Source organism: Schistocerca piceifrons, chromosome 2 (assembly GCF_021461385.2).
Source record: "Schistocerca piceifrons isolate TAMUIC-IGC-003096 chromosome 2, iqSchPice1.1, whole genome shotgun sequence".
Lineage (NCBI taxonomy): Eukaryota > Metazoa > Arthropoda > Insecta > Orthoptera > Acrididae > Schistocerca > Schistocerca piceifrons.
Genome location: NC_060139.1, coordinates 835404964 through 835431611, shown reverse-complemented (window position 1 = coordinate 835431611; position 26648 = coordinate 835404964). Strand labels below are relative to the sequence as shown.

The window sequence follows — 26648 nt, the reverse complement described above, 5'->3', positions numbered from 1 at the left end:
GCTTACCAAATAACCCTGTGACGAAACACGCAGCTCTTCTTTGAATCTTCTCTATCTCCTCTGTCAACCCAACCTGGTACGGATCCCACACTGATGAGCAATACTGAAGTATAGGCCGAACGGATGTTTTGTAAGCCACCTCCTTTGTTGATGGACTACATTTTCTAAGGACTCTCCCAATGAATCTCAACCTGGCACCCGCCTTAGCAACAATTAATTTTATATGATCATTCCACTTCAAATCGTTCCGTACGCGTACACCCAGATATTTTACAGAAGTAACTGCTACCACTGTTTGTTTCACTATCATATAATTGTACAATAAAGGATCCTTCTTTCTATGTATTCGCAATACATTACAGTGGCTACTCCCTGCACCAAGTGCCTATCCACTGCAGATCTTCCTGCAATATGCTGCAATTTTCTAATGCTGCAACTTCTCTGTATACTACAGGATCATCCACAAAGAGCCGCATGGAACTTTCGACCCTATCTACTAGGTCATTTATGTATATTGTGAAAAGCAATGGTCCCTTAACACTCCCCTGTGGCACGCCAGAGGTTACTTTAACGTCTGTAGACGTCTCTCCATTGAGAACAACATGCTGTGTTCTGTTTGCTAAAAACTCTTCAATCCAGCCACACAGCTGGTCTGATATTCCATAGCCTCTTACTTTATCAGGCGACAGTACGAAACTGTATTGAACACCTTCTGGAAGTCAAGGAAAATGGCATCTACCTGGGAGCCTTTATCTAATATTTTCTGGGTCTCATGAACAAATAAAGCGAGTTGGGTCTCACACGATCACGTGTTTCCGGAATCCATGTTGATTCCTACAGAGTAGTTTCTGGGTTTCCAGAAACGACATGATACACGAGCAAAAACATGTTCTAAAATTCTACAACATATCGATGTCAGAGATATAGGTCTATAGTTTTGCGCATCTGCTCGACGACTCTTCTTGAAAACTGGGACTACCAGTGCTCTTTTCCAATCATTTAGAACCTTCCGTTCCTCTAGAGACTTGTGGTACACAGCTGTTAGAACGGGGGGCAAGTTCTTTTGCGTACTCTGTGTAGAATCGAATTGGTATCCTGTCAGATCCAGTGGACTTTCCTCTGTTGAGTGATTTCAGTTGCTTTTCTATTCCTTGGACACTTATTTCGATCTCAGCCATTTTTTTGCTCGTGCGAGGATTTAGAGAAGGAACCTCCCAAGGCTTCAAGTTTTCTCCCTTCAAAATGCGGGTTATACATTTTTGTCCTCAACCCACAGTACACGCCAATCCAGAACTTTATTTTGGCGACCAGTTCCTCTATGTTGTAGCACAGTCCCGTTTCTTGGGCCTTATTTTTGATAACAAACTGACATGACTGCCCCACATTCGCCACCTAAAGACTACATATATGTGGAAGCTTAATGCTGTCCACCTCCTGGCCAACAGATCTTGTTGGGGAGGGGGGGGGGGGGGGGGGGTGCAGACCGTTCCACTCTTCTCCGCCATTACCATGCTCTGGTCTTGTCCAGACTAGATTATGGTAGCCAGCTTTATGGCCCAGAAGCTTCTTCCACTTTGAAACTGCTTGTCCCTGTTCGCCAGTGAGTGGTGTGTCTGGCTATTGGTGCCTTTCGCAATAGTCCCATCTCCTCACAGAAGCAGGCATTCCCCCTCTACATATACGACGGAGCCAACTCCTGGTTTCTTACGCATTTGCCATTTCCCTGATCATCTCATGTACCCTGTGCTCTTTGTCAGAGAGGGATGTGTCCCTCCTAACACCCGCCCACAGGTGGGATTGCTGGTTGAGATGCACCTCACTTCCCTCTGTTGGTATCTCCACTCACTGGAATGCACCCCGTGTCTTTCCTCCCATAGCCCCCTTGGATGTCGCCTAGACAACGAATTAGGACCAATATATTCCAGGGTCCTAAGATCTCTGTTGCTCCTATGGTTTTCCGGCATCTTGTATGTGCGATCCTCGCAGAGTTCCAGGGTGTCACCATATTTTACACTGATGGTTCTAAGGCCATTGATAAGGTGGAATATGCTTTCACGTCATCTACTAGCTTAGAACACCATTTGTTGCTGGGATCATGTAGTGTGTTCACAGCAGAGCTTCTAGCCATTCACAGATCCCTTCTTTTTGTTTCTCAGGCCTCCCTCCACAGTGTTTTAATTTGTTCAGGCTCAATGAGCAGCCTGAAGGCTATCGACCAATGCAACTCTCATCACCCTTTGGTCTCTGCTATCCATGACCTTCCATCTGCCCTTGGATGTACTACCTGTTCAGTTGTCTTTCTCTGGGCCCCAAGTCATGTGGGCATCCCAGGGAATGAACTGGCTGACCGTTTGGCTAGAGAAGCAGATACTTACCCCATTTCCTGTCGTGATTCCAGCTGCGGATTTATGTCAAATCTCTCTTTGCCCAAAAATGGGATGACATCTGGTGCACTACTGCTCGTAGTAATAAACTCTGCACAATCAAGGAGTCTACTGCAGTTTGGCGCTCTTGCTTCCATTCCTCTCAGAAGGAGTCTACTGTCTTATGCTGTCTACGCATTGGTCATTCCAGGCTCACCCATTGTTTCCTCCTATGTAATGATCCACCCCTTCAGTGTGGTTGTTTCAGATGACAGTATCCCACATATTGGTGGAATGTCCCTGTTGGTCCCTTGTGCTAAGTATTGTCTTCCCAACTCCGTAAATTTAATATTAGCAGATGACTCACGGATGGTTGAACTGGTCCTCAGTTTCCTCCATGAAAGTGGTTTAAGGTTCTACTTTAGCCTTGGAGCAGGGACAGGTTGGTTGTAGTTGGAACCTCTTTTCCAGTTTTCTCGGTATGTGACCCCATGACCACACCTTTTTCCAGTTTTTGGATTTAGTCTCACCTTTTATGCCTTTTGCTGTGTGTCTTTAATGTTTGTTATTTTATAATTTGACTCCCCTGACTGGATCCATCCACTTTTAGTAGACCCTCTTTCTTCTGTGACTAACTTCAGAATCGCGGGACTGGTGACCGTGCCGTTTGGTCCCATAACCACTCTCAATTAATCAATCATTAACTTTTCTTATTTGTGTGTCTGCACCACATAACCATGATGCTGCTATTGGCTGACTAGATCACTTGTGCCTATACTCTGAATTTGTTATCATTAGCTAGCGAGATTGCATAACATGAACAACAATTTGCAGACAAAAGCACGTTGTAATCTAGATTTCAGTGCTATATTTGGTGGAATTGGCGTTCATACTTTTGTAATACAAAAATATGGAGTGTAAATGTTGCTGCGCATCAAAAATCTTTACAAAACATGTTGCCGGCCGGAGTGGCCGAGCGGTTCTAGGCGCTTCAGTATGGAACCGAGCGACCACTACGGTCGCAGGTTAGAATCCTTCCTCAGGCATGGATGTGTGTGATGTCCTTAGGTTAGTTAGGTTTAAGTAGTTCTAAGTTCTAGGGGGCTGATGACCTCAGCAGTTAAGTCCCATAGTGCTCAGAGCCATTTGAACAAAACATATTGTTTTTTACTGGGTTGTTTTTCCTAAAGTGCCAGGAAGCTCTGTGCTCTGTGTATAAAACATCCACTGCTCAAAGGATTGATGAGTTTTACAGCTTTAAGGGAAAGTATATTGTTACTTACCACAGAAAAAAATTTACTTTTACGCAAGAAAAAGTGAATTTTCCCCTGGGGAAAGAGTGTATTTGCAATCAAGAAAAAGTGTATTTTTAACTGGAAAATCCATGAAAAGTTTGTTTCTTCTTTTCCCTACGTATACGCCATGTCACAGGTAAGGTTATAATTTTGCTAATGTTTCAAGTTCAGTTCATTTGTATGGGATGTGATGTCGACCAAATACTACAACTTTGAAAGCCAGGTAGGATCAGACGGCTGTGACCAGCTCTGTCTTCAGTGAGAAAAATATCTATTTCATTTGGGAGCTTGTAAAAACGAAACAGGACTTTACCGCATCTGGGCCAGTTGACTGCTGTGTGATATGGCGAATCGCAGAATCTAGAATAAATTTCATCTAAAATAGCCTGGAACTGATGGTGATGGAGTGTGCATGTCCTAATGAAGTTCACAGCAGAAAAGATTTGTTTCAGTGCACAAGAAATATTTTAGACACTCCCACAGAGAACTGAAATGTGATGCAGTGTGTGAACAAAGTGCCCGGAATGTGCAAATCTTTCAAATGAGTCTGTTCATTTAACATGCTAAATTTAAGGCACATAGCAGCCAGGAGGTCACTGCGCATGTGAGATTGTCCTAGTGTTCTAAACATAATACTTAGATTTAAATTTTATAACAGTGTCTTGTGTTTGATACATTTTATCAAGCATCATGTACCATCTGATAACAGTTATATTACGGTATGGCTTCAGTTACAATTGATGATACAGAGGAACACCATATTTACAATTAATGTTCATACACATGATCTGATGTTAACATAAACTCAATCTAACAGTTCTAACAACAGTTCTGTTTGAAGCTGACATATAGAATGAATCTTCTTCTTTTCTTGTCTAACATAAGCACCAGTGTTATGGCACACCCATTCTCTCAATGGCATGCCCCTCTTCTCTGAGCCAAGATACTGTGATTTCCCTAAATCATTAAGGTAAATGCTGGGATGCTTCCTTCGAAAATGGCACGGCTGCTTTCGTTCTCCATCCTTCCCTGATTTAAGCTTGTGATCTGTCTTTAATGACCTTGTTGTTGGCTGGACATTAAACACTAATCTCCTCCTCCTCCTGCCAGGATGTTTTCCCCAATACAAAGACTTACAGTACACACTTGACACAGCGGTGCATAAAAGCCCAATGCTTGCATCACCTTGGGAATGAAGTATCTCATATGTTGGGCACTGTAATCTGACCACAGTCAGACTGCTGTCATCATGAATCATGCTCATCCTGCATTCCATTGTTATGCCAAGGGACTGCACAAGAAAACATTCAAGTTCACTTGCTCATCTTTATCTGTGTTACCAACAAAACCTAACTTGGAAATTGAAGTCACTGATCTTTGCTATATGGGCTATGAGACACCTCTCCTGCTGCTGGATCTGTGAATATAGCAGGGTTCAGTGATAGTATTTAGCATAGTTTTAATGTGCAAATAGGTAGGATTACAAAGTTTCAAATGATTCAGATTCCATAGTAGTATTCTTATTGTAAGCCATTTTCTATTAAAACCAAGTGCGTGTTTTCACGTAACAGCATTTTCTTTCCCACATTCGGTTTTAACAGAAATCATGTACATTACTAACCATCTACATCTACATGTCTATCTACATATACATGGATACTCTGCAAATCACATTTAAATGCCTGGCAGAGGGTTCATCGAACCACCTTCACTATTATCTATTATTCCAATCTCGTATAGCGTGCAGAAAGAATGAACACCTATATCTTTCCGTACGAGCTCTGGTTTCTCTTATTTTATCGTGGTGATAATTCTTCCCTATGTAGGTCGGTGTCAGCAAAATGTTTTCGCATTCGCAGGAGAAAGTTGGTGATTGAAATTTCGTGAGAATATTCCGTCGCAACGAAAAACGCCTTTCTTTTAATGATGTCCAGCCCAAATCCTGTATCATTTCTGTGACACTCTCTCCCATATTTTGCGTGATAATACAAAACGTTCTGCCTTTCTTCGAACTTTTTCGATGTACTCCATCAGTCCTATCTGGTAAGGAATCCATTCCGCTCAGCAGTATTCTGAAAGAGGACGCACAAGCGTAGTGTAGGCAGTCTCCTTAGTGGGTCTGTTACATTTTCTAAGTGTCCTGCCAATAAAACGCAGTTTTTGGTTAGCATTCCCCACAACCATTCAGAAGGAACAATAATAATGTAAGGCCAAGAAAAAAGTGCTGGATTAAAAAAGGTGAGAGACAGAGATGAAGACTTTCACCCCTACTGTTCAGTCTATACATCAAAGAATCAATGATGGAAGTAAAAGAAAGGGTGAAGAGTGAGGTTATCAATGATAAGATTCGCTGATGACAGTGGTATCCTCAGTGAAGGAGAAATAAAAATTACAGAATATGTTGAATGCAATGAACATTATAATGAGCACAGAATATGGATTTAGTGTAAACTGAAGAAAGAGAAGTAACAGAAATGAAAATAGCGAGAAGCTTAACATTAAAATTGATGATCATGAAGTAGACAAGTTTGAGGAATTATGTTACATTGGAGGCAAAATAACCGATGATGGACAAAGCACGGAGAACAAAAAAAGCATATTAGCACAGGCAAAGAGGTCCATTCCTGACCAATAAAAGTCTGTTAGTATCAGACATCAGCCTTAATCTGAGGAAGAAATTTCTGAGAATGTGCATTTGGAGCACAGTATTTCATGATAGTGAATCATGGACAGTGGGGAAACCAGAAAAGAAGAGAATCGAAGCATTTGAGACACGGTTGTACAGAAGAATGTTGAAAATTACGTGGACTGATAAAATAAGGCATGAGGAGGTTCTCCACAGAATCGGCAAAGAAAGGAACATATGGAAAACAGTGACAAGAAGGAGGGACAAGATGATAGGACATTGGTGAATAAAGTCCATGATACTATAGGGAGCTGTTGAGGGTAAAAACTGTAAAGTAAGACAGATATTAAAATATATCCATCAAATAAAGAGTTGTGTTGTTGTTGTGGTCTTTAGTCCTGAGACTGGTTTGATGCAGCTCTCTATGCTACTCTATCCTGTGCAAGCTTCTTCATCTCCCAGTACCTACTGCAGCCTACATCCTTCTGAATCTGCTTAGTGTATTCATCTCTTGGTCTCCCTCTACGATTTTTACCCTCCACGCTGCCCTCCAATACTAAATTGGTGATCCCTTGATGTCTCAGAACATGTCCTACCAACCGATCCCTTCTTCTAGTCAAGTTGTGCCACAAGCTCCTCTTCTCCCCAATTCTATTCAATACCTCCTCATTAGTTATGTGATCTACCCATCTAATCTTCAGCATTTTTCTGTATCACCACATTTCGAAAGCTTCTGTTCTCTTCTTGTCTAAACTATTTACCGTCCGTGTTTCACTTCCATACATGGCTACACTCCATACAAATACTTTCAGAAACGACTTCCTGACATTTAAATCTATACTTGATGTTAACAAATTTTTCTTCTTCAGAAACGCTTTCCTTGCCATTGCCAGTCTACATTTTATATCCTCTCTACTTCGACCATCATCAGTTATTTTGCTCCCCAAATAGCAAAACTCCTTTACTACTTTAAGTGTCTCATTTCCTAACCTAATTGACTCAGTACCAAGTGCTAATTTGAGATGATGAGGTTGGCATCAGTCAGAAGACAGATGGTACAAGAAGGTGGTATTCAAGATCATATTTATCTGTTTTAGAGTTGACTGCAAATGAAAACACCGAGGCATTAATAATTAACAATTTTTCCCATATTTTTAACAGGTGTCATGGAGGACAATCGTATGTGTGAACAATCTGAGAGAGCTGATAATTTTATTTAATGTATTGCTAATATATGCTGTGAACAGCAACAATACTGTAATATTTTCTCGAAGCATGTCCTCTTTTATTTTATTTTCTGATAACCCAACATTGGAAATAAAATAATTTAATTGTTGGGAAATCCTCAATCCAATTGCCTATCTCCTGTGATCTTAATAGACATTGTGTAATTGTTTTCAATGTTTCTTGACAACTGGGTTAAATAACATTACCTTCCTCTTACATCTCTACCCACTGTCCTGCAATGACCCACACTAGAAACGGCTGTCTCCCTTACAACTATCTTCCTCCTTTCATCAGGGTATATGTTTTCCGCTTGTGAGCTGTTAAAGATATATTGATATTTGTAACTCATACATTATCCAACTGCTTCAGTGTACTTAATTTCTATCTTTGCCAGCCCGTGTGTGAACCCAACTATTTAGTGAAGGTAATTCTAAGAAAATAATAACAATATCAGTTAAGATTTTTCCAGAAATGCATGTTTTTCATTTTTTTAAGCCTAACTTTTTTATTTATTTATTTATTTATTATTTTTTCTCCTTAACAGTTCTTGGAAATAATCTCAGCTTCGTCCAACCCAGGTCATAGAAGTTTAGACTCTCCTGTTGTTCTCAAGGAAGGGTGAGTAACAGAACTTAGTTTCATTAAAAAGGAAAATTGAGTCCATTCCTAATAAACACATCAAATAAACAAGCCATTGTGTCATTATTATTGGTTTATCATTCATTAGGAATGATTTCAATTTGTTATAGAAGTTGTGGTATTCATTCAAGTAAGTTATATTAAACAGTTAGCATTCTATCAGGAAAAGTCATTCAGGAAAGATATTTTTTTAACTAACTTAAAAAATAAACACCGAAAAATCTTATTTTAGGATGGAAAGTGACAATTTGAATATACAGTGGAATGGTTTTGCTGTGACATAGTTTTTAGCACATAATGAATGCTTTACACATGGTTTTTCAATTGTCACTGTGACTGGGGGAAAGCCACAAAGCCTTAGATAATTTTTCTTTTCAGAAAGATGAAAGTTTCTGTAATTTACAGAATAATATTGTAGCGTAGAGCCAACAGTTTAAATCTCATTCCGTTTTCTTCTCCTCCCCTACTCTCTCACACTGAAGAAAGTGCATAGAAATTAATTGTATAGGTATTGATGTAAATTAATTTGTGTCAGAGGAGAAGCTGCAGCAGGTGGTGGTGGTGGTGGTGGTGGTGGTGGTGAACAACATAGAGAAATGAAGCGATAGAATCACCCGTTGCTTGGAGCCCAATAAATATTCAATTTATTTCAGTGTTGGAAGTTAACATTTAGCACATCCAGAGAGTGTTATTTGTGCACTATGCAGTCAAATATCAAACTTTAATGGTTTTAGTAGGCGAGGTCTTCTGCTCAATGGATATTGGCCTGCATTACATCCAAAGTGCTGTATAATCTCCTTTTCAAAAACAGTACTGCATCATGCCAGTATCTGATATACAATATGATTGTACAAGCAATGGATACATGATGTTCTGAGCAGTCAACTTATTGTGCAGGTTTGAACTCTGGCCTCATACCTACACACGTCATCAGAATTTTCTTGGATACACGGGAGGTAGAGGTGATGGTGCAGTTTTAGTTGAAGGTCATATCGAAGAGGGCCAGGTAACAAGTTCTTAGCCTGATGTACATATCATTGGTTTCAGTAAAATTTTGTTCTGACTATGTTGATACATGTTGTGTGATGATACAATTCTTGTGTTAACTTGATCACAAAATGTCTTAGTGTATACAGCTTTCCAAACTGATTGGATGTTCAGTTCAAAACGGAGGAAGGAAGGTTAGAGATTAACATTTTGTCAATGTGTGTTCCTTCTCCTGCCCCTCCGCTGAATGTATAAACTGGAATAGTATGCCATCATACATTCTGCTCGTTGTATGGTTTACAGCCAAACAAAATTGATCCAAAGTTCACAGAGTTTTACAAGAAGTTTTCTCTTTCATTTCCAATGATTAAGTAATTGGTGGTGGATTTAAATATACTCGTGTTTTACCTAAAGGTGACCCAAGTGAAGGACATAGCAAAACTGCAGTCAGAAATGAAAACAGGAATGTGTACAGTGTGATACTGGACTGTCGGCAGTGACGAGTGTACAAAATAGGTTATACTGCTAGCACATCAGAAGAACAATTATGGTACACTGAGGGGTACTGTATTGTTAAATTCTGATAGATAGTAAAACTAATTTTTCAGCAGTATTTTGACCATTTAAATAAAATACAACTGATTTTGTGGATTAATATGTGATGATAGATCAGACATGGGTCTGCCACTAGAGACTGGAACACAGTGACCCTGCACCAAAAGAACGCCAAGTCAGTTTCACCTATCGTAAAGTTGTGACCGGTGCTTCACAAAATGTTTCTAATTGATTACTTTACCAGTGTAAAACGAAACCTGGCAAAATCAGTTGGCTGCCACAAGGGGGAAAGCGGGGATGTAAGTTGAATTTGCAAAGAAATTAAAATTTTATTTTTCATCTGACCAATACACATGCACATTAAAATGCTGTCAGTGGGAAAACAAAGGAAATTTCAGTACAAATTTTTGAAACATACACAAAAAATTGTAAGTGAAAGTATTTCAGATATCTCTGACAATGGAATACATGTACTGGTATTGTTGTTAGTAGGATTGTAGGGTAGACAACTTTCAGAGGTGATAGTACAGACCAAAACAAGAAAAAAGTCCACTAAATATGGGCTATGAAATGCATACCATAAGAGCTCTTGTCAGTAGAAGAGGTGTGTTTCGCAATAGTGAAGAGTAAGTAATGCTCAAAGTTCTTAAGATATGCATTTTAGAGAATATATTTACTGAACTTTTTTTTCTTGTTTTGCTCCATAACACCACCTCCAAAAATCACTACCTTGCAGTTTTAGCAACAACAGTATTAATAAGTGTATTCCACTGTCAGAAGCATCAGAAAATTTTTCCCATATAACTTTAGAATCAGTAGTTTCTGGACCAGGGTCCTTTACCTCAAATTGATACATTCACAATTTTCCACCACATCTGAAAATTTGTAACATTGTCATGGAATCACCTTGTATGAAGAAATTTGTGGCTGAAAAAATTTAGAATCCACTGAAGATGTTATGACAGTTGTGGAAGGATATTTTTCATAGCTTCCAGAAACACGTCCCATGGTTGAAGCACATTCTCATTGAAAAGTTAAACATACAGTTTCATTTAAAAAAATGTGTTTGCTATCCAAAAATACAGCCATGTGGAAAATTTTCTCCTTATACTCTCCCTTCTCTAATACCTGTTGAAATTTTTTAAAACAGTACATTTGTTAATTGAAAACATTTTGTCACATACTTCCATTACTGAATGACTTTCCCTGATGCGGTGGATGGTTCATCATCAAGACAGACTGGTGACCTTTGCTATTTCCAGTTTCCGTGCTGTCACTCTGTCCTAGCATTGTGACTGTAGTTCTTATTTTGTTTTGTCTGATTTTTATGATTAACTTAGAATAAATCATCATATTAACATAATTTTTTTGAAATGTAGAGGCTTGCTTTGTGCAGTTTCAATTTTTGAGACAGAGAACAGTTAAATGTTACCTTGATGCAGTTCCCTGCCATGCCATGGTTTGGCCTATAACTGTGATGTTCATTTTACAGAGAGAGAGAGAGAGAGAGAGAGAGAGAGTTCACCAAATAGCTGCAAACATTTTTTTCCCCTGGCCTTTAAGTGCAGACTGATTTTGGAGGATGAAGATAGCTTTCCACAACCTTTGTGCAAAAAGAGAAAAAAATGTTGTAGTTTGGTGGATTCTTTTCCTCAACAAATTTCAGTATTACATTGTGATTAATATGATTTGTTTGTGTGTTCTCCATACTCATGAGGACAAATTCTTAGTTTATCATTATGCTAAACTTCATTTCTAATTTAACAATTCTTCTCTAACAATACCATGAACTCCTACAGCAATCACTATATTATTCTGATAGTTTGACACCATAATATTGACAATTTTATCTTCTAAAACCAAAGCAGCAGCTGTTAACAGAATCCCCAGTGTTGTGCTCAAAATACGGTCGCGTTGTGACACCGTAGGAACATTTCCACTTCATCTCACGATGTAGAAAGTATGTAGTAGGCTCATTAATTATGGTACTGTAAGCCAGTGATGTGTAATCCTGAAGGTCATGTCAGTTGTCATGTTAACAATGTAAAAAAACTGTATTGATGGAACAAACTGCCATGCCATATTGATCCCAAGCAGGAACATAAATAACAACCTACTCCTAGTCATCAAAGCAGGTTGTTTTTTGAAAGTAAATTTGTGCACCTTCAAACTTAAAACAGGTATCCTAACAGTCATGGCCAGTCCAAGAACATTTATCCATTCAAAAGACGTACCTAATGTCCCCCCCCCCCCCCTTACCGCCATCCCCCACCCCACCCCAACCCCCATCCCCCTACCACCACCCCCGCACACACAACTTTCTTTCCCTCTTACCCTTTCACTCTTGTCTGTTTTTGCTACTAATTGTTATACGCATTGCAGACAAACCTTCCACTTGGGCTCTCCTAGTGCCCCTCTCAGCTTAGCGTCCGAAGCAGCTGCTGCTAGTTGTGATACATTCTATATAGAAACCTTGCAGTTGTGGTGCCTCTGGGGCCCCTCTCTGCTTGGCACCCCCAAGCGGCCGCTGGTGTTACCTGAGACTTAAACTGGCCCTTCCCACAATACTAATTATTATTTTTCTTCCCCATTGAATACGTGATGTGTTTGTGGAACATGTCCTTCCTGATGACCTAAGCACTGTATAGTCTCAGAATACCAATGATTCTACTTCCTTGCCACACCATGGCCATATTACTTAGAAAATTTAATCATTGCAAACATCCACAAACAGATTCATTTTTTTACAAATAAAACCACTATCTTCAACAGCACAACACTGATAGGTCTTTTGAGTGTGAAGAGCCTTTAGTCAAATGACTTGACTATAATTTTGCTTCAGAGCATCAAACTTTCTGTTGATCATTTTAACAACTGGTTGCTAAATGCATTGCATGACAATTCTTATATTATTTCTTGTTGTGTGTCAGCTTCTGTGTTTTTAAACTGGGGTGCTTTATATCTGGTAAAACAATTTTTCTGATTTGTGTATATATCAATTTTCAATTTGAAAGCTTCCATTTATAATGAAATAATGGTAGATTTTTGGCAACAATAGCACTTGATAGTTACGTCAGCTGACCCATTGCAAGTGAGTTGTAAGTTTTGGACAAACGTGAAAAATTTGCCAAGGATTTTAAACCTACTGGGAATAGGAAATATCTTTCTAATAAATACACTTCAGTGATGTTTGATGAACAGTTATCCCTGTAATAGTATAAAAAGTATTAATTTTCTGTCTGTGTGTTCTTTTTGCTCCTTTATTTGGATGTATAGGAGGAGGTAAGTGGTTTAAACGTTTTGTTCTCATGTAAGTAATGGGAAATTTTTCTTGGCAGTATTAAAATCCAGCCTTGTAATTACAGTTGATCAGTAAAGAAATTGTGCTTTGCATGTTACAAAGATCTTAATTAGTGATTGACACAGTAAATACTTTTGTGTCTGAAAGACTAATGGATGTGGGTGCAAATGATATAAATAAGGTTTAATATGAATCAGTTTAATGTGTAAGAACCTGTGCGTCTCTAGTGGGTGAAGAGTTTTGGGATATATGTGGTTGTGTTCTGTAAGTACACACACATAGTAATAAGTTTCAAGAAAAGAGGTTAGTCATGTGGCGTTACTATCTGGTAGAATGAGAGTGATAATTTCAGTTACGAAATTGGAATTGCTTTTTTTTTATGATTGTGCTTGACAGCATATGTCCTTAACAAAATGTGACTGTTGTCACCAGTGCATTTGCAGATGCTTGTTGTGAGTGTACTGTTTAAGTGTTGTTTTTGGGGTATTGATGGTGGTGATGATAATAGAGAATAGAAAGAGTGAAACCTGATACCAGCCAGCAGCCTACTCTTCTTGGATAAGCTCCACCTGCCACCTGGTATAATATTTCATCCAAACCATAACAATAACAAGAACAGCAACAACAGTAGTAGTAGTGTCGCATGTCCTCAGCTGTACAAGACACTGTAAAGAAGTTTGGGATATAACAAAAGCTTTTGATGCAAAGTATGGTGATCATAATCTCGAAACCACAGTTTTCCATTCTTCTTTGTGAAATATTGACAATGAAAATTTCTTTGCCTGCCTTCAGACTGAGTGCTGCTGTATTAGCAGAACAGTACAAACACTGACTTTTATGAGATTGCTTACTTTCAAAATCATAACAGTATGCAACATTTATGAATATTGAACTCTTGTGTTCTACAGTTCATGAGAACTGTCTCTGTAAAAAGACACCCTAATGTACTAGAACCAAATTTTTCTTAAAATTTATACCAAGGCATTAATTGCAGTTGTTTCCTAAGATAAAAAAATAAAAATAAGTATATATTCCACCTCAGATTGTTCACTTTTTAAAGTGAAAAAGGTTTACAAATTCCTTGTACTGTTGTCTGCATTTGTATTTGCTCATGAAATGTGTCTTTTGTCATAACAGGTGTCCTAATGCAATATCTGTGATTAAAAAAATAAACTCATCAGAACTTGCTATGACTTGGCAGTTAGTTTACTTGATTTCTTATCAATCTCTTGAAGAAGGTTTTTTCATTTAGAGCTGTACAGAAAGTAACACAAAAGCCAGTAACTGATTTTGCATGAGGTATAATGTTGAGCGCCAGTGTGTGGCTGTAACTGCCTAACCAGAACTGCAAATTCAGAGAAACAAATTGAGATAAAATAATTGCATATCTAGGGCCAGGAGAAATAGTGTTGGGAAGAAGATGATGATGATGATGATGATGATGAGCAGAAAAAACAACCTAGATAATGGTAGGATCAATAGGCATGAAGACAGTTGAGCAAACCAGGAGAAGAAAATGAGGCATTTCAAAGGGGATAGCAAATATGTGGATGTCATATTTACAAATGTTGTGTAGATTCTTTATAAATGGTTGAAGATTAAACTGATTAGCACAAGCACTTGTAATTTCAAGAAAAAATAACAGGAAAATGGTGCTAAATTGTTTGTTGGTACAAACTAACTTTGGTAGGAAGTGTAGTATTGGAAATAGCATTATATATATTCTTTTTTATTTACAAAGTTAAACAAGGGTAAGTCAATCATTATCCGCAATTTAGGTTTAGAGTTGTATATTTTGGTAGTACTGTCGTTTTATGTTGATGACGCATGCTTTGTTTATTTGTTGTTATATCATTGCAATTTTCAAGCTGCTAGGTTAGTTTCATTATCGCTGCCATGCTGTTAATCATGGCTGCTCCACTGTCTATTTGCACCAAAGAAGATCAATGTTCAGTGATACCATTTTTTGTGGTCAGAAGGCGTATCAGGGACCGAAATTCATCGAAGACTTTTGGTACAGTACGGGAACAGTGTCTTGCCACAATGGAGTGTCTACGAATGGATTGAAAAAATTCCGAAATGGTCACACAAGTGTTACACATAATGAAGGAGCCAAACGACTGTTTACCACCATTGAGCGTTCATGTGAAATGACTCTCATAGACAGACAATTAACTGTTGATGAAGTGGCACATCGTCTGCAAATAAGTCGTGGTTCAGCCTGCGAAATCATCCACAACAGACTTGGGTTTCATAAATTTTGTGCAAGATGAGTCACAAAACAACTCGCATAGTTGCATAAACAAACGCTCTTGGACATCTGCAAAAAACATTTGGATCACTGTGGTAACGAAGGGGACAACATCTTACACAGGATCATTACTGGTGAAAGAAACATGGATCCATCATTACGAGCCAGAGAGTAAATGGCACAGTATGGAATGGAAACATCCAATTTCGCCATGCAAGAAAAAGTTGAAGACCCAACCATCCGCACGAAAATTAACGCTTACGGTTTTTTGGGATGCATAAGGTCCAGTACTGGAACATTGTGGGGAAAAGGGCACAGCAGTAAAAAGTATAAGTTACCGTGAGATGCTTATTACCAGGCTAAAACCTGCAATTCGAAGCAAATGCCGAGGATTGCTGTCAAATGGTGTTGTGCTGTTGCACGACAATGCCCGTCCGCATACTGCTGCCCACACTGCTGAAATGCTCCAGAAACTCAAATTGAAGTACTGGATCATCCTCCATATAGTCCCGATCGTGCCCATTTTGACTATCACTTGTTTGGTCCACCCAAACAGCCATTAAGGAGCTATTGATTTGCCTTGGACGAAGCAGTGAAAGAAGCGGTGCATTCCTGGCTCGCAGCTCAACCAAGAACTTTCTTCTTTGAGAGCATCAGGATGGACCAAGTGTGTTGAAATGCAAGGAGACTATGTCGAAAAATGATGTTCCTGTAAGTTTCCTATTTGATTACAATAAAATTTTATAACTACTTTGCGGATAATAATTGACTTATCCTCTTAGTTTAAGCCAGCTTATAGAACAGCATTAAAAAAGGATCAGAAATTCACAGTAGGACATCAATATATATTGAAGTGTAAAAGTCCTCTTATGAGACTTCCCTGGTTGGGTGTGGTCAGAAAATGGTAGAAATATTATTCAAATTGATAAATCATTGAAGTTGTTATTCTTCTGTCACACAGTCGATCTTCAGTACAATTTTGTGCGATGTTAGTAGTTGCAGTGGTGATAGTCAATGGATGGCTTGCTTGTAGGGGTCATATATATATATGTTATATCTCTGTGAAAACCTTTTAATATAGTGTCTATTTTTAAGATTTGTGTTTAGGGTGGTTCAGATTTATGTTTACAGTTCTTCTCTCACTGTGTGCGTGTGCGTGTGCGCGTGCGCGTGCGCGTGCGCGCGCGCGCGTGCGCGTGCGTGCGTGCGTGCGCACGCGTGTTTCGTAGGCGTGTGTTTTGAAGAGCTTGATTAATTGCTTACACTCCTCATCCAGCTTTCTTTATTTCTTCTGTTTGTACCTGCACCATTGCATGTGTGTTCACATAACGTAGATTCATTAGTAATAAATTTGTCCTCAGCTGTTAACATGATTTGTTGTATATTTCAAATTTAAGATGCATGAACTCAAAAACAATATTTTAATTGTGACAATACAATTATTCTTACATTCAAGAGTGGTATGTATGTCATATTGACAGACTTACTTATTGTGTTTCGTTTCATATATTTTACCCATCTGAAAGCTTTGTTGATTCTTAATGAATATTTCTAACATATTTGAGAAAAATCATTTTCCATCAAAACTTCCTACTCACCACATACGTAATAAAATGTTTTGAAAATGTGTGAAATTCCTTCTAGACCTGTCCCATTACAAACCTGTCCTTGCAGTTGTGTGATCTTGGGGAAACACCAATACATTGAGATACCATTGAATGAGTTTGTTAGGTAAGGAGTTGTATTTCTAAAGAGAGAAAAAAAAGAGAGTGAAATATTGTCAGTTAGTAGACACAAACTTCAGTATGAAGATCAGTGTTGGAAATACAACTTCATTGTTTTCTTTCTTTGGACTGTGTAGTCAAATGCTGTTCATTTATTGGTTCATGTCAATTTAAAAAAAAATGCGTGACACACACTGTGCTGTCGTATAATACATTTATTCACAACCAGTTTCAACCATCGATCATCTTCACAATTCAGGCAGACAAATGAAAACAAAGTGAAAACTATGATTATGAACACAAATTACATTTTCATGACACTTATTAGTCAGAAAAATTAAGTGCACTATCTGTTGTGGCAACTTTGCATGTCATACATGCTATTTAACAATAAAAGTATTCATCATAGCTGACTTACAGATGTCAGAAAAAGACACTTCACACCGTAATACCAGGTTAAACAAGCAGAAAACATGAACTGCAGTAAGCGCACAGCACCATTGCTCAGGCACAACAACACCCAGTAGTTTAACACACAAGTGTTGATCAAGAAGCTACAAGCCAGATCAAAAGAACAAGTTCCAAACTATGTGTACGCTGTAGTATGGTCCCAGAGAGATACATATGCACTGAAATTATAAAAAAGAAATACAATAAAAGCAAATCAAATGGATAAATATTTTTTTCTCCCTCTCAGTACATTTCTTTCTCTCCCCCCTATTTTTCCATTTGATTTTTTTGTGTGTTTAATTTTTCCTGTTTTTCTTTTTCACTTCATTTCAACACAATGTTATGTAATACAGTGTTGTAATTATATGATTGATTAAATTTCTGTATGACACCGTTAAGTTATTTTAGCCTTGGCATCTCCACTGGTTACATTAGGTTTTGTCCAGAACTTCTGATACGGACTTGACACTGAAATTGTTTTGGTTGTTGTTTGGTTTTTATGCACTCTTTTTTTGTGGTTATTGCTTCTCATAATGTTCTAACATTATATGTCTATGTACATTTTTTATTGTGGTAGTGTTCTCACCAAATATTTCATTTGTTATGTGACATTGTAATATCACTGGATTTTTTAATAGTATCTTGTGATTATTATATTACATCATAGTTTACGCACTGTGCAGCTCCTCATGTGGTTACACTATTTGTATCCTCACACTTCTGACGTGGATTTGACATTTTAGTCATTTGCTGCTGCCAGTCTGAATGATTTATGGTAGTTGGATTGCCTAATATGATTGTTTCAATGTCACATACCATTTCATATGCTATAGGTCTTAATAAATAGTCGGTCTGTTTTTATCATGTGACATTGCAGTAGCATCATGTGACATTGCAGTAGCATCATGTGACTGTTGTATTGCATATTATTGTACATGACTGTATTTTGTTACGTGGTGGTTTTCACCAAATGGTTGGTTTGTTTTTATTATGTGGCATTATATTATGTACATTATAATAGTATCATGTGACTACTGTATTACATATTATTGTATTGAAATGAAGTGAAAAGATAAAAAAAGGAAAAATAAATAAATAAAAATGCAAAAAAGAGGGAGGAATTTTTATATATATATATATATATATATATATATATATATTTGATACATTTTTATTGTATTTCTTTTATTGTGATTTTAGTGCATATGTATCTCTCTGGGACCATACTATATTGTACACATAGTTTGGAACCTGTTCTTTGACTTTGGCTTGTAGCTTCTTTGATCAACACTTGTGTGTTAACCTACTGGGTGCTGTGCCTGAACAATGGTGCTGTGCATCTTTGTATGTTTTCTGCTTGCTTAAGCTGATATTATGGCATTAAGTATCTTACTCTGATGTTTGCAAGTCAGCTAGTGTGTACACTTTTCTGGTTGCATAGTGTGTGTGTGACATGTGAAGTTGGCACAGTAGATATTTTTTGAAAGTACAGTTAATTCTTCTGGCTAATAATTCTCGTGAAAATGCAATTTGTGTTGATATTCACAGTTTTCATTTTGTTTCCATTTTTGTGCCAGTACTGTGAACGTGATCGATGATTGAAAACAGTTGTGAATAAATACCGGGTGGTTACAAAAACTTTCCCTATTTAACATGTTATAACGGAAACTAATTACCATATGAGTACCAAACTTGATAGCATTAATGTCCAGAGTATTGGATGCATGATTTCCATGCATCACAGCGCCATCATCCAGTTCCAACTGTGGCCACCAAGTGCCATGATCAGTCATTGTCATTCATAGACTCTCACACCCGACCAGTCAACAGGAGATTGGATAAAAGGAGCAGGACATTATTGGTGAAGTTCTACTATGAAAAGAACAGTAATGCTGCAGCTGCACTTCGAGAATATCGTCAACTGAAAGGATTACGGAACGGTCGTTATTCTCCACCTGCTATGCAGAGCCTGATGAAGATGTTTGAATCAGCTGGAGAACTGGGTATTGCTCCAGGAAGAGGCTGATGATCAGTGCACAACAGGTGGTTGATGAAATTGCTGTTGCCATGGCATAGAACGCTGTGCACAGTTCCCAATCGTCAGGCAGTGTGTGTACTGTGTCACAACAGTTGAACATCGCATGGTCCACTGTACGGAAGGTGCTGCGAACCATTCTCAACATCCTATGGACAGACGAAGATCATTTTTCTCTGACAGGTGAGGTGAACATACAGAATTACCGAGTGTGAGGGTCTTCACCTCCAGCCACTGTGCATGAAGTTTCTCTGTATGGTGAACGTGACAACGTATCGTGTGGCCTCATGGTTATGTTCATTATTGGCTGATTTTTTTTTTGAACAGGTGTGCACTCAAGGACCAAAGATTTGCAGTGTGACTGGCCAGCGTTACTGCAATATGCTTTGCCGGCATGTAATAACTTCTCTACAGGAGAGAGAAGCATTGAACTCAACAATTTTTATGGGACCCCCACCGCACATCGCTCAAGTAATTCACCTGCTTCTTCAAAACACATTTGGAAATGATCAAATTGTCAGCCGATCTTTTCCAGGTGCTTAGCTATCATGACCACCTTATCGCACACCCTGTAAGTTTAGTTGTGGGCTACCTGAAGGACAGCATTTACCAGAGGGACATTCGCACATGTGCTGATCTAGAGCACAGCATATCAGGAGAGGTAGCCTGAATACCTATGGACACGCTTGATTCTGCTGTGCAGAATGCAATCCTGCACTTTCAGACTCTTCTAGATACTAATGGGCACCGTATTGAGCCCCTTTTGTAGCAATAATGGTTCCAGTTTGTAATGGTATGATGTACCATAGCAGCACATTAAAAGTGTTTCAATTGAATTTATTGTGCATTATTTCTCTTCCCCATGTCCTTGACATTAATGCCACCAAGTTTGGTACTCATACAGTAATTAGTTTCTGTGTTATAACATGCTAAATAGGGAAAGTTTAATTAGAACCACCCGATATATTGTAAGACACGGTGTGTATCGTGCATTTTGCAAAGTATGTCGATGCTGTTGACAGTCTGAAAAGAAAAAAAAAATGATCATTTTTGAAACTAATATTTTAATTTTCTGTACCTTTTCTGTTGTTATTAAATATATTTAAATTAGGAATTTTTAATAATAATGAATATCTGTTGAATTTATTCACCCCTTGGCAATCTTATTTAGGACTCTTGGACTTCCTGTCATGATATTTTTAGATGTGAACTACTGAACCTTTATTTAGTAAGACAGAAGCTGGTATTAGTTTAGTTACAAAGCTGTATTTATACTGTAGCTTAAGTTAGAGAAAGCATATAAATCCCTTGTAGCTACACCAGTTCTTCTTGTGTCTCCACAAAACTGCATGCTCATATGAGATACAGCTTGATGTAACACTTAAGTGTAGTGCATTATGATCTTAAGAATGGGCCATACATATTAAATTTCATAGCAATTGAACTAGAGATAGCTGCAGTGTCGGGGGGGGGGGGGCACTGTACCATAACAATGAATGGAACATATGTGTCATGTGAATGGATAGTTATCAGACACTGTGCTGGTCATCAACACGACAGTTCAATGCAGGATGATGATACAAGTGATTTCAACATTATGAAAAGGATAGACTCACCATTTAGTGGAGATGTAGAGTCACAGCAGGCACAACAACCAGACTACAAAACAGATAAGCTTTCGTCCAGAAGGCCTTCTTCTGTAATACAAACTGACACACACACATTCACGCAAATGCAGCTCATGGCTTCAGCAGCTGGAGGCAGTTGTGTGAGCTGCATTTGCATGAATGTGTGTGGGCCTGTCAGTGACTTGACATATCTGCTATATAGTGAGTAGCAATGTATCCTTTTTGTAATACTGTCATTATTGTGCCCCGGATTTTCCATTGTTCATATATGTAATTTCAGCACATTTTGTTGCGACCAGATTAAATGAGTCCTATGCATGGGTCATTCCATCTCTGTGATTGTGCATGCAGAGGGGTTTTCATGTCCCACCTTATTGAGGTTGTAATGGGAGTATTTTAATGCATAAAGTTTCATTGCAACTAAAGTAATCTGCCATGGACAACAATCACATGTTGAAAGTGTTCACTGTTCTGTCACAGATTGTAACAATGGAGACATGAGCCTCCATGTAGCTAATCACTGTTTCAGTGCCGATCATCATGAGGCAGGGAGCAGCCATATCATCCAGAACCATCTTTCTCTGTCATGTACACAAACATGCTACATACATGTACCTCTGCATTGAATGTCAAAAGTAGAGAGGTTATTGTGCACGTGGGCGTGGGCGTGCGCACACAGTTGTTGCAAACAATCCTCCTGTTTGCCGGTAGGGCTTCAGTGAGGCATATAGTGGAGATCTTATTACGTGGGGAATGTTTCAATGAGATGACATGAGGTCCATTTTACTTGTGCTATGGTCTCTCTCTGGTGAATAACACAGCAACATACTGCTTGATAATGTATGTCATTTTGTTTTCCTACAGCAGGCCTGTCCAGGAGGTGGCTGGACGAGTATGAGCATTTGCTCTCGTTCGCCGCCTGCGTAATGAGTGCTCCCATTAAAATGAGGCTGTCGGACATCATTATGTAGTGCAGGGAAGCACAAACTGAGCAGTGTCTTCAGAGAAGTGTCGCCTTAGCCTTACACAAAAACGTGTATTCTTATGGTGCGGTGCTTAGTGTAGAGCAGTTCATTTTAAAATCATTGAAAAGCACCATGATAGCAGGCAAAGTTCAGAAACACCAACATCAGTTTACGAGATGCCAGTGCAGAATGCCAGCTATGGTTAGAACTTACAGACCTACAGTGTCACAGGCAGTTGTGCAATAAATTCTCATAGACTTGGATGAACATTTTCCTCAACATAACTTTCCACAACGTTACATGTTTGTAGCTACGATTATGTCGATGTTTGGACCTACATACTTGTGCAAGTAACTTTCTTCCTCAATGAAGAGAATAAAATCAAACCACAGAAGCTCACTGACACACTTCAACTTAAAAGTTTATCTTCAAATTAGCAGTGCTCAGAAACTGGTAGAAGACATTGATGCTTTGGTGAAAACATGTGACTAAAAGAGTCACAAGTTGATGTCAGTTTAAACTTCATCCAAAAATGACAATCATCATAAAGTTGTATCAGTCCCAAGAAAAGTCATTTTCATACTTAGCTGACCATGTTCATCACTTAAACTATTAAAAGGAATGTAAGTTTCATTTAATCGTCATTTCTCTTCAGTGTAAAAATCTTAGAAAATTAATTTACCATGAAAGGCATTAATTAGGTGAGACAAAGCAATATCTGTTTGTAGAACTAACATTAGTAACTGAAGAATTGACTCGTTGACAATAGTTTGTCATGTGGACCCCTCCCCTCCTTTTCCCATACTGTTACACGCGGATCCAAGACAATGCCACCACCATATCGTGCCAAATGGTGTTTGGGTGGATGGAGGAACAATCTGTGGACATTAAGTTAGTTGTGTGTGCCCTGTCCATGTCACCTGATGTCAGTTTTTTTTTTTTTCCATATCATGCCTACCTTCAAGTGATTATTTAATTGGATAGATAAAAAATTTTCTCACCAACTGGTGGTAGAACACACACATAAAAGATGGTTATAATTGGCAAGCTTTCAGAGCCAGTGGCTCCTTCAGGCAGAAGGGATGAAGGGGAAGGAAGAGGGGTGAAGGAAAAGGACTGGAGAGGTCTAGGAAAAGGGGTAGATTTTGGGGAAGTCATCCGGAACCGTAGGTCAGGGGAGACTTTCCATATGGAATGAGAAGGAAAGACATTGTTGGGGACTGCATCAGACGAGATTTGAAAACCTGATAGCTTAAAGGTGAAAGACAGGGTAATGTGCGGACATAGATTACTGCTTAAACATCATGCATGAGTTAATAATAGTGAGAAGCTTAGTGCATTGTATGTGGGGGTTGGAGGGCAATGGTGAAAAAAATAGATGGGAAAAACAATGAAAGATGTAGAAAACTAAAACAGAGTGAAGCAAAGAGTAGTTACAGTAAAGAAATGCTGTGATGGGAAAAAAAAGGCCAGGTGGGTGGTGAGAACCAAGGACATGTTGTAGTGCTAGTTCTGACCTGCGGAGTTCTGAGAAACTGGTGTCTGGGGGAAAATTCCAGATAGCACATATGGTGAAACAGGCACTCGGGTCACAAATTCTATGTTGTAGAGCATGCTCTGCAACAGGATATTGCAAGTTGCCAGTATACACCCTCTGCCTATGCGCATTCATTCTAATTGATCATTTGGTGGTAGTCATGTCGATGTAGAAGGCAGATGTTAGTTAAGTGTGACACCATCATGCCGGTTCCTCATGACAATAACTATGTACAGTTTATTAATGTTATTGGCTTAAGAGTCAGTAGTAATAAGTATTTGTTATTAATAACCATATGAATGCACTATTTAAATATTTCACCATTACAGTTGTTATGTGGTTTTCTTGTTCATTACTGACAAGACTCCCCGTGACCACATGTTGGGATTTAATGTTCTGAATAATTGTTGGAGCCAGAATCATGTCTGGAGCTATGTATTTCCAAACATTTACCAAGAACTAAGGGAAAGAGCTGCAAAATAATAATAATAATAATAAAATAAAAAAATAATCTTTTGCTTTTAGCAAACCCTTGAAACGAGTTTCCTCTTCAATGAGTGCTGCACCATTAATAGGGTCAATCTAAATGAAGTAGTCCAATAAAAAATAAGTTGGTTGCTTGACCATTTTTAAATATTTTAATTTTTTTAATATGTGATTGTCCTACAATTGAGAAGTTCAAAAAAGTTTTTAAAAAAATTTTACCTTTCACCTTTACTGAATAGTGGCCATTTTCGTTTGTAAGTGCACAGCAGTGTTTCACTTTAGAGATGTTAACAAAAATATTAATGTGTCTGCGCTGGGTTAAGTTACAACATTGCAATTGACATGACTGTTTTTAGAAAAGTGCCTTCTACAACATTGTCTGTGACACAAAATACCCTAAATTCAAAAATAACCAGGCAATATGACCTCCAAAGTCTGGTATCCAAATTTTCAAAAATCCACTTTTTAGGCCCAAAAACAACAAACAAGGAGTGATTTATGAGAGTCTATTTTTTTCCTATAGTTATATATCAAACACTACTAGCCTCATATACAGCAAGAACACTTACAAATGTTTCATTCATTTTGTATGAATTTTTGAAATTCGAAAATTTTCATGTTTTGCAAAGTTTGGGGTTAGTTATCTCAGGTGGGACTGAATATAAAAATATGATTTTTGCAGTTTGTACACCTGTATGATAGCAAAGTACTGTAAACATTTCAGCACTGATTTCTGACTGTAAACAAAGATATGAATTTTTGAAAATGAGGAGATAATTTACATTATTCTACAATGCGTTAACTAAAGAAAGTAATAACACAGAATTATGGCACAAAATTAATAAATTCAGGAACAAGGCATCTGACCAATCTCCAATGGAAGCACCTTGGTTAGATGAATTCACTGGTCAAACATCACCCCTTCAGTATATCCTCAACCGCTCACTTGTGCACCAGGCCTCCGCCACAGTGATGACTGCCTGTTGTCTCTGTTTAACTTAGAAGAACTGAAGAGAGCAAATCACTCAGCCACAGACAGCTCTCCAGGCATCGATAATATACACTACACTATGATATGTAACATGCTGTCCAATGCGCTACCACTCCTCTTGTATTTTTATAATCAACTTCGGGATTCTAAAGACTTGATTGAAGCTTGGAGAACACACACAATTGTCTCAGTCGTGAAAAGAAGCAAAGATAGTTGTCAGACAACTTCATACAGACTCATTGCTCTTTCCTCTTGTATTAGTTGACCACAGTATTACTGCAGGTGGGATGAGAGTACTTCAGTTGGCTTATCATGAGTCATGCTGAACCACTTGATAGTATATTCGTAACTTTCATGAAATCATTCACAGTGTGATGCGCCTTCCATAAGCACCACTTTACTTTATAACTGTAACATCACCCCTTGTTTGCAATAATGGCCACACAAGGTCATGTGTAGTAATATCGTGGTTAGGTAGAATTGGGAAAACACTGGAACGATTAGTTAAACACCGATTTTAGTGGTGATCGCAGGAGTCGCACAACCTCCTGGCTACTTCCCAGTTTGGGTTTAGAAGGGGAAAAGACACAATTGACATTATTACTCTTTTGTCAACAGTCTTTTTGAAGAGTGGAAAGTCGACAGGTATGTTCCAGGACATCAAGGGAGTTTTTATGGCAGTGTAAACATAGATTTTTTGCTCCATAAACTGAGAGCTGCAGGTGACCTGAAAAAAATGCTTTATGGAGTAGCGTATGATTTTGAAAAGGAAGATGTTCTTAAAGTTCCCAGGTAAAATGATGTGCCCCTGCAGTGTCTCAACTGGCTTCCAACAAGGGGCAGTTCTCAGTCCTTTACTATACAGGTAGTAATAAAAGTGTATGACACAAACTGCAGGACACATTCCTCACATGTAAATGAATAAATCATGTCATATGAACATGCATCTGGAAACATTTTGTTTCCGTGTTACAACTCGTTTTCTCCAATTCAATAACCATGGGAAACACACACAAACAAAATGCACCATCATACCATAGGCAACTTTTTCTCACAGCAAATGTTCAGTATGGCCTTTGTAGGCATTGACACATGCATCAGTCTGCTGTTGTAGTGAATCTCGGATGTGCTGATATATCCCCAGAGTATTGCATATGGATTTGCATAATACATGCAAGGAGACTCTGAACATATTGTACTGGGGTTCCATATGCAAGAGCTTTCAAATGCCCCCGCAAATAGAAGTCCAGTGGGTTTATGCCCAGAGAGCATGGAGGCCAAGCGATTGGTCCACCTCTACCTATCCATCTCTCACCGTATCTGTTACTTAGAAGCCATTGTACATTAACATCAAAATGAGGTGCTCCATCATGCATGAAGTATGTTATGTCACAGAGCTAAAGGCACATCTGCTCGCAAATCAGGTTGAACGTTCTCTATGAAATTACTGTCGAGTGTAGGTGGAAGAAAGTGAGGCCCTACCAAACAGTCACCAACTACGCCGGCCCAAGCATTGACTGAAAGTTTTTGAGGACTTGTTTCAACAGTTGCTTGAGGACTGATGTCTGCCCATACAAGCAGATTATGA

At 38.5% G+C, this 26648-nt stretch overlaps 1 protein-coding gene across 1 annotated transcript in view; it reads left to right on the top strand.

Annotated features, from left to right (window-relative positions):
- LOC124776995 (GTPase-activating protein) overlaps positions 1-26648 on the top strand; it is a 128114-nt gene that overhangs the window by 63256 nt on the left and 38210 nt on the right. The window contains exon 13 of the mRNA XM_047252243.1: positions 8056-8129. Within this exon, the coding sequence (XP_047108199.1) occupies positions 8056-8129 (74 nt within the window). The remainder of the gene's footprint in view (positions 1-8055; positions 8130-26648) is intronic.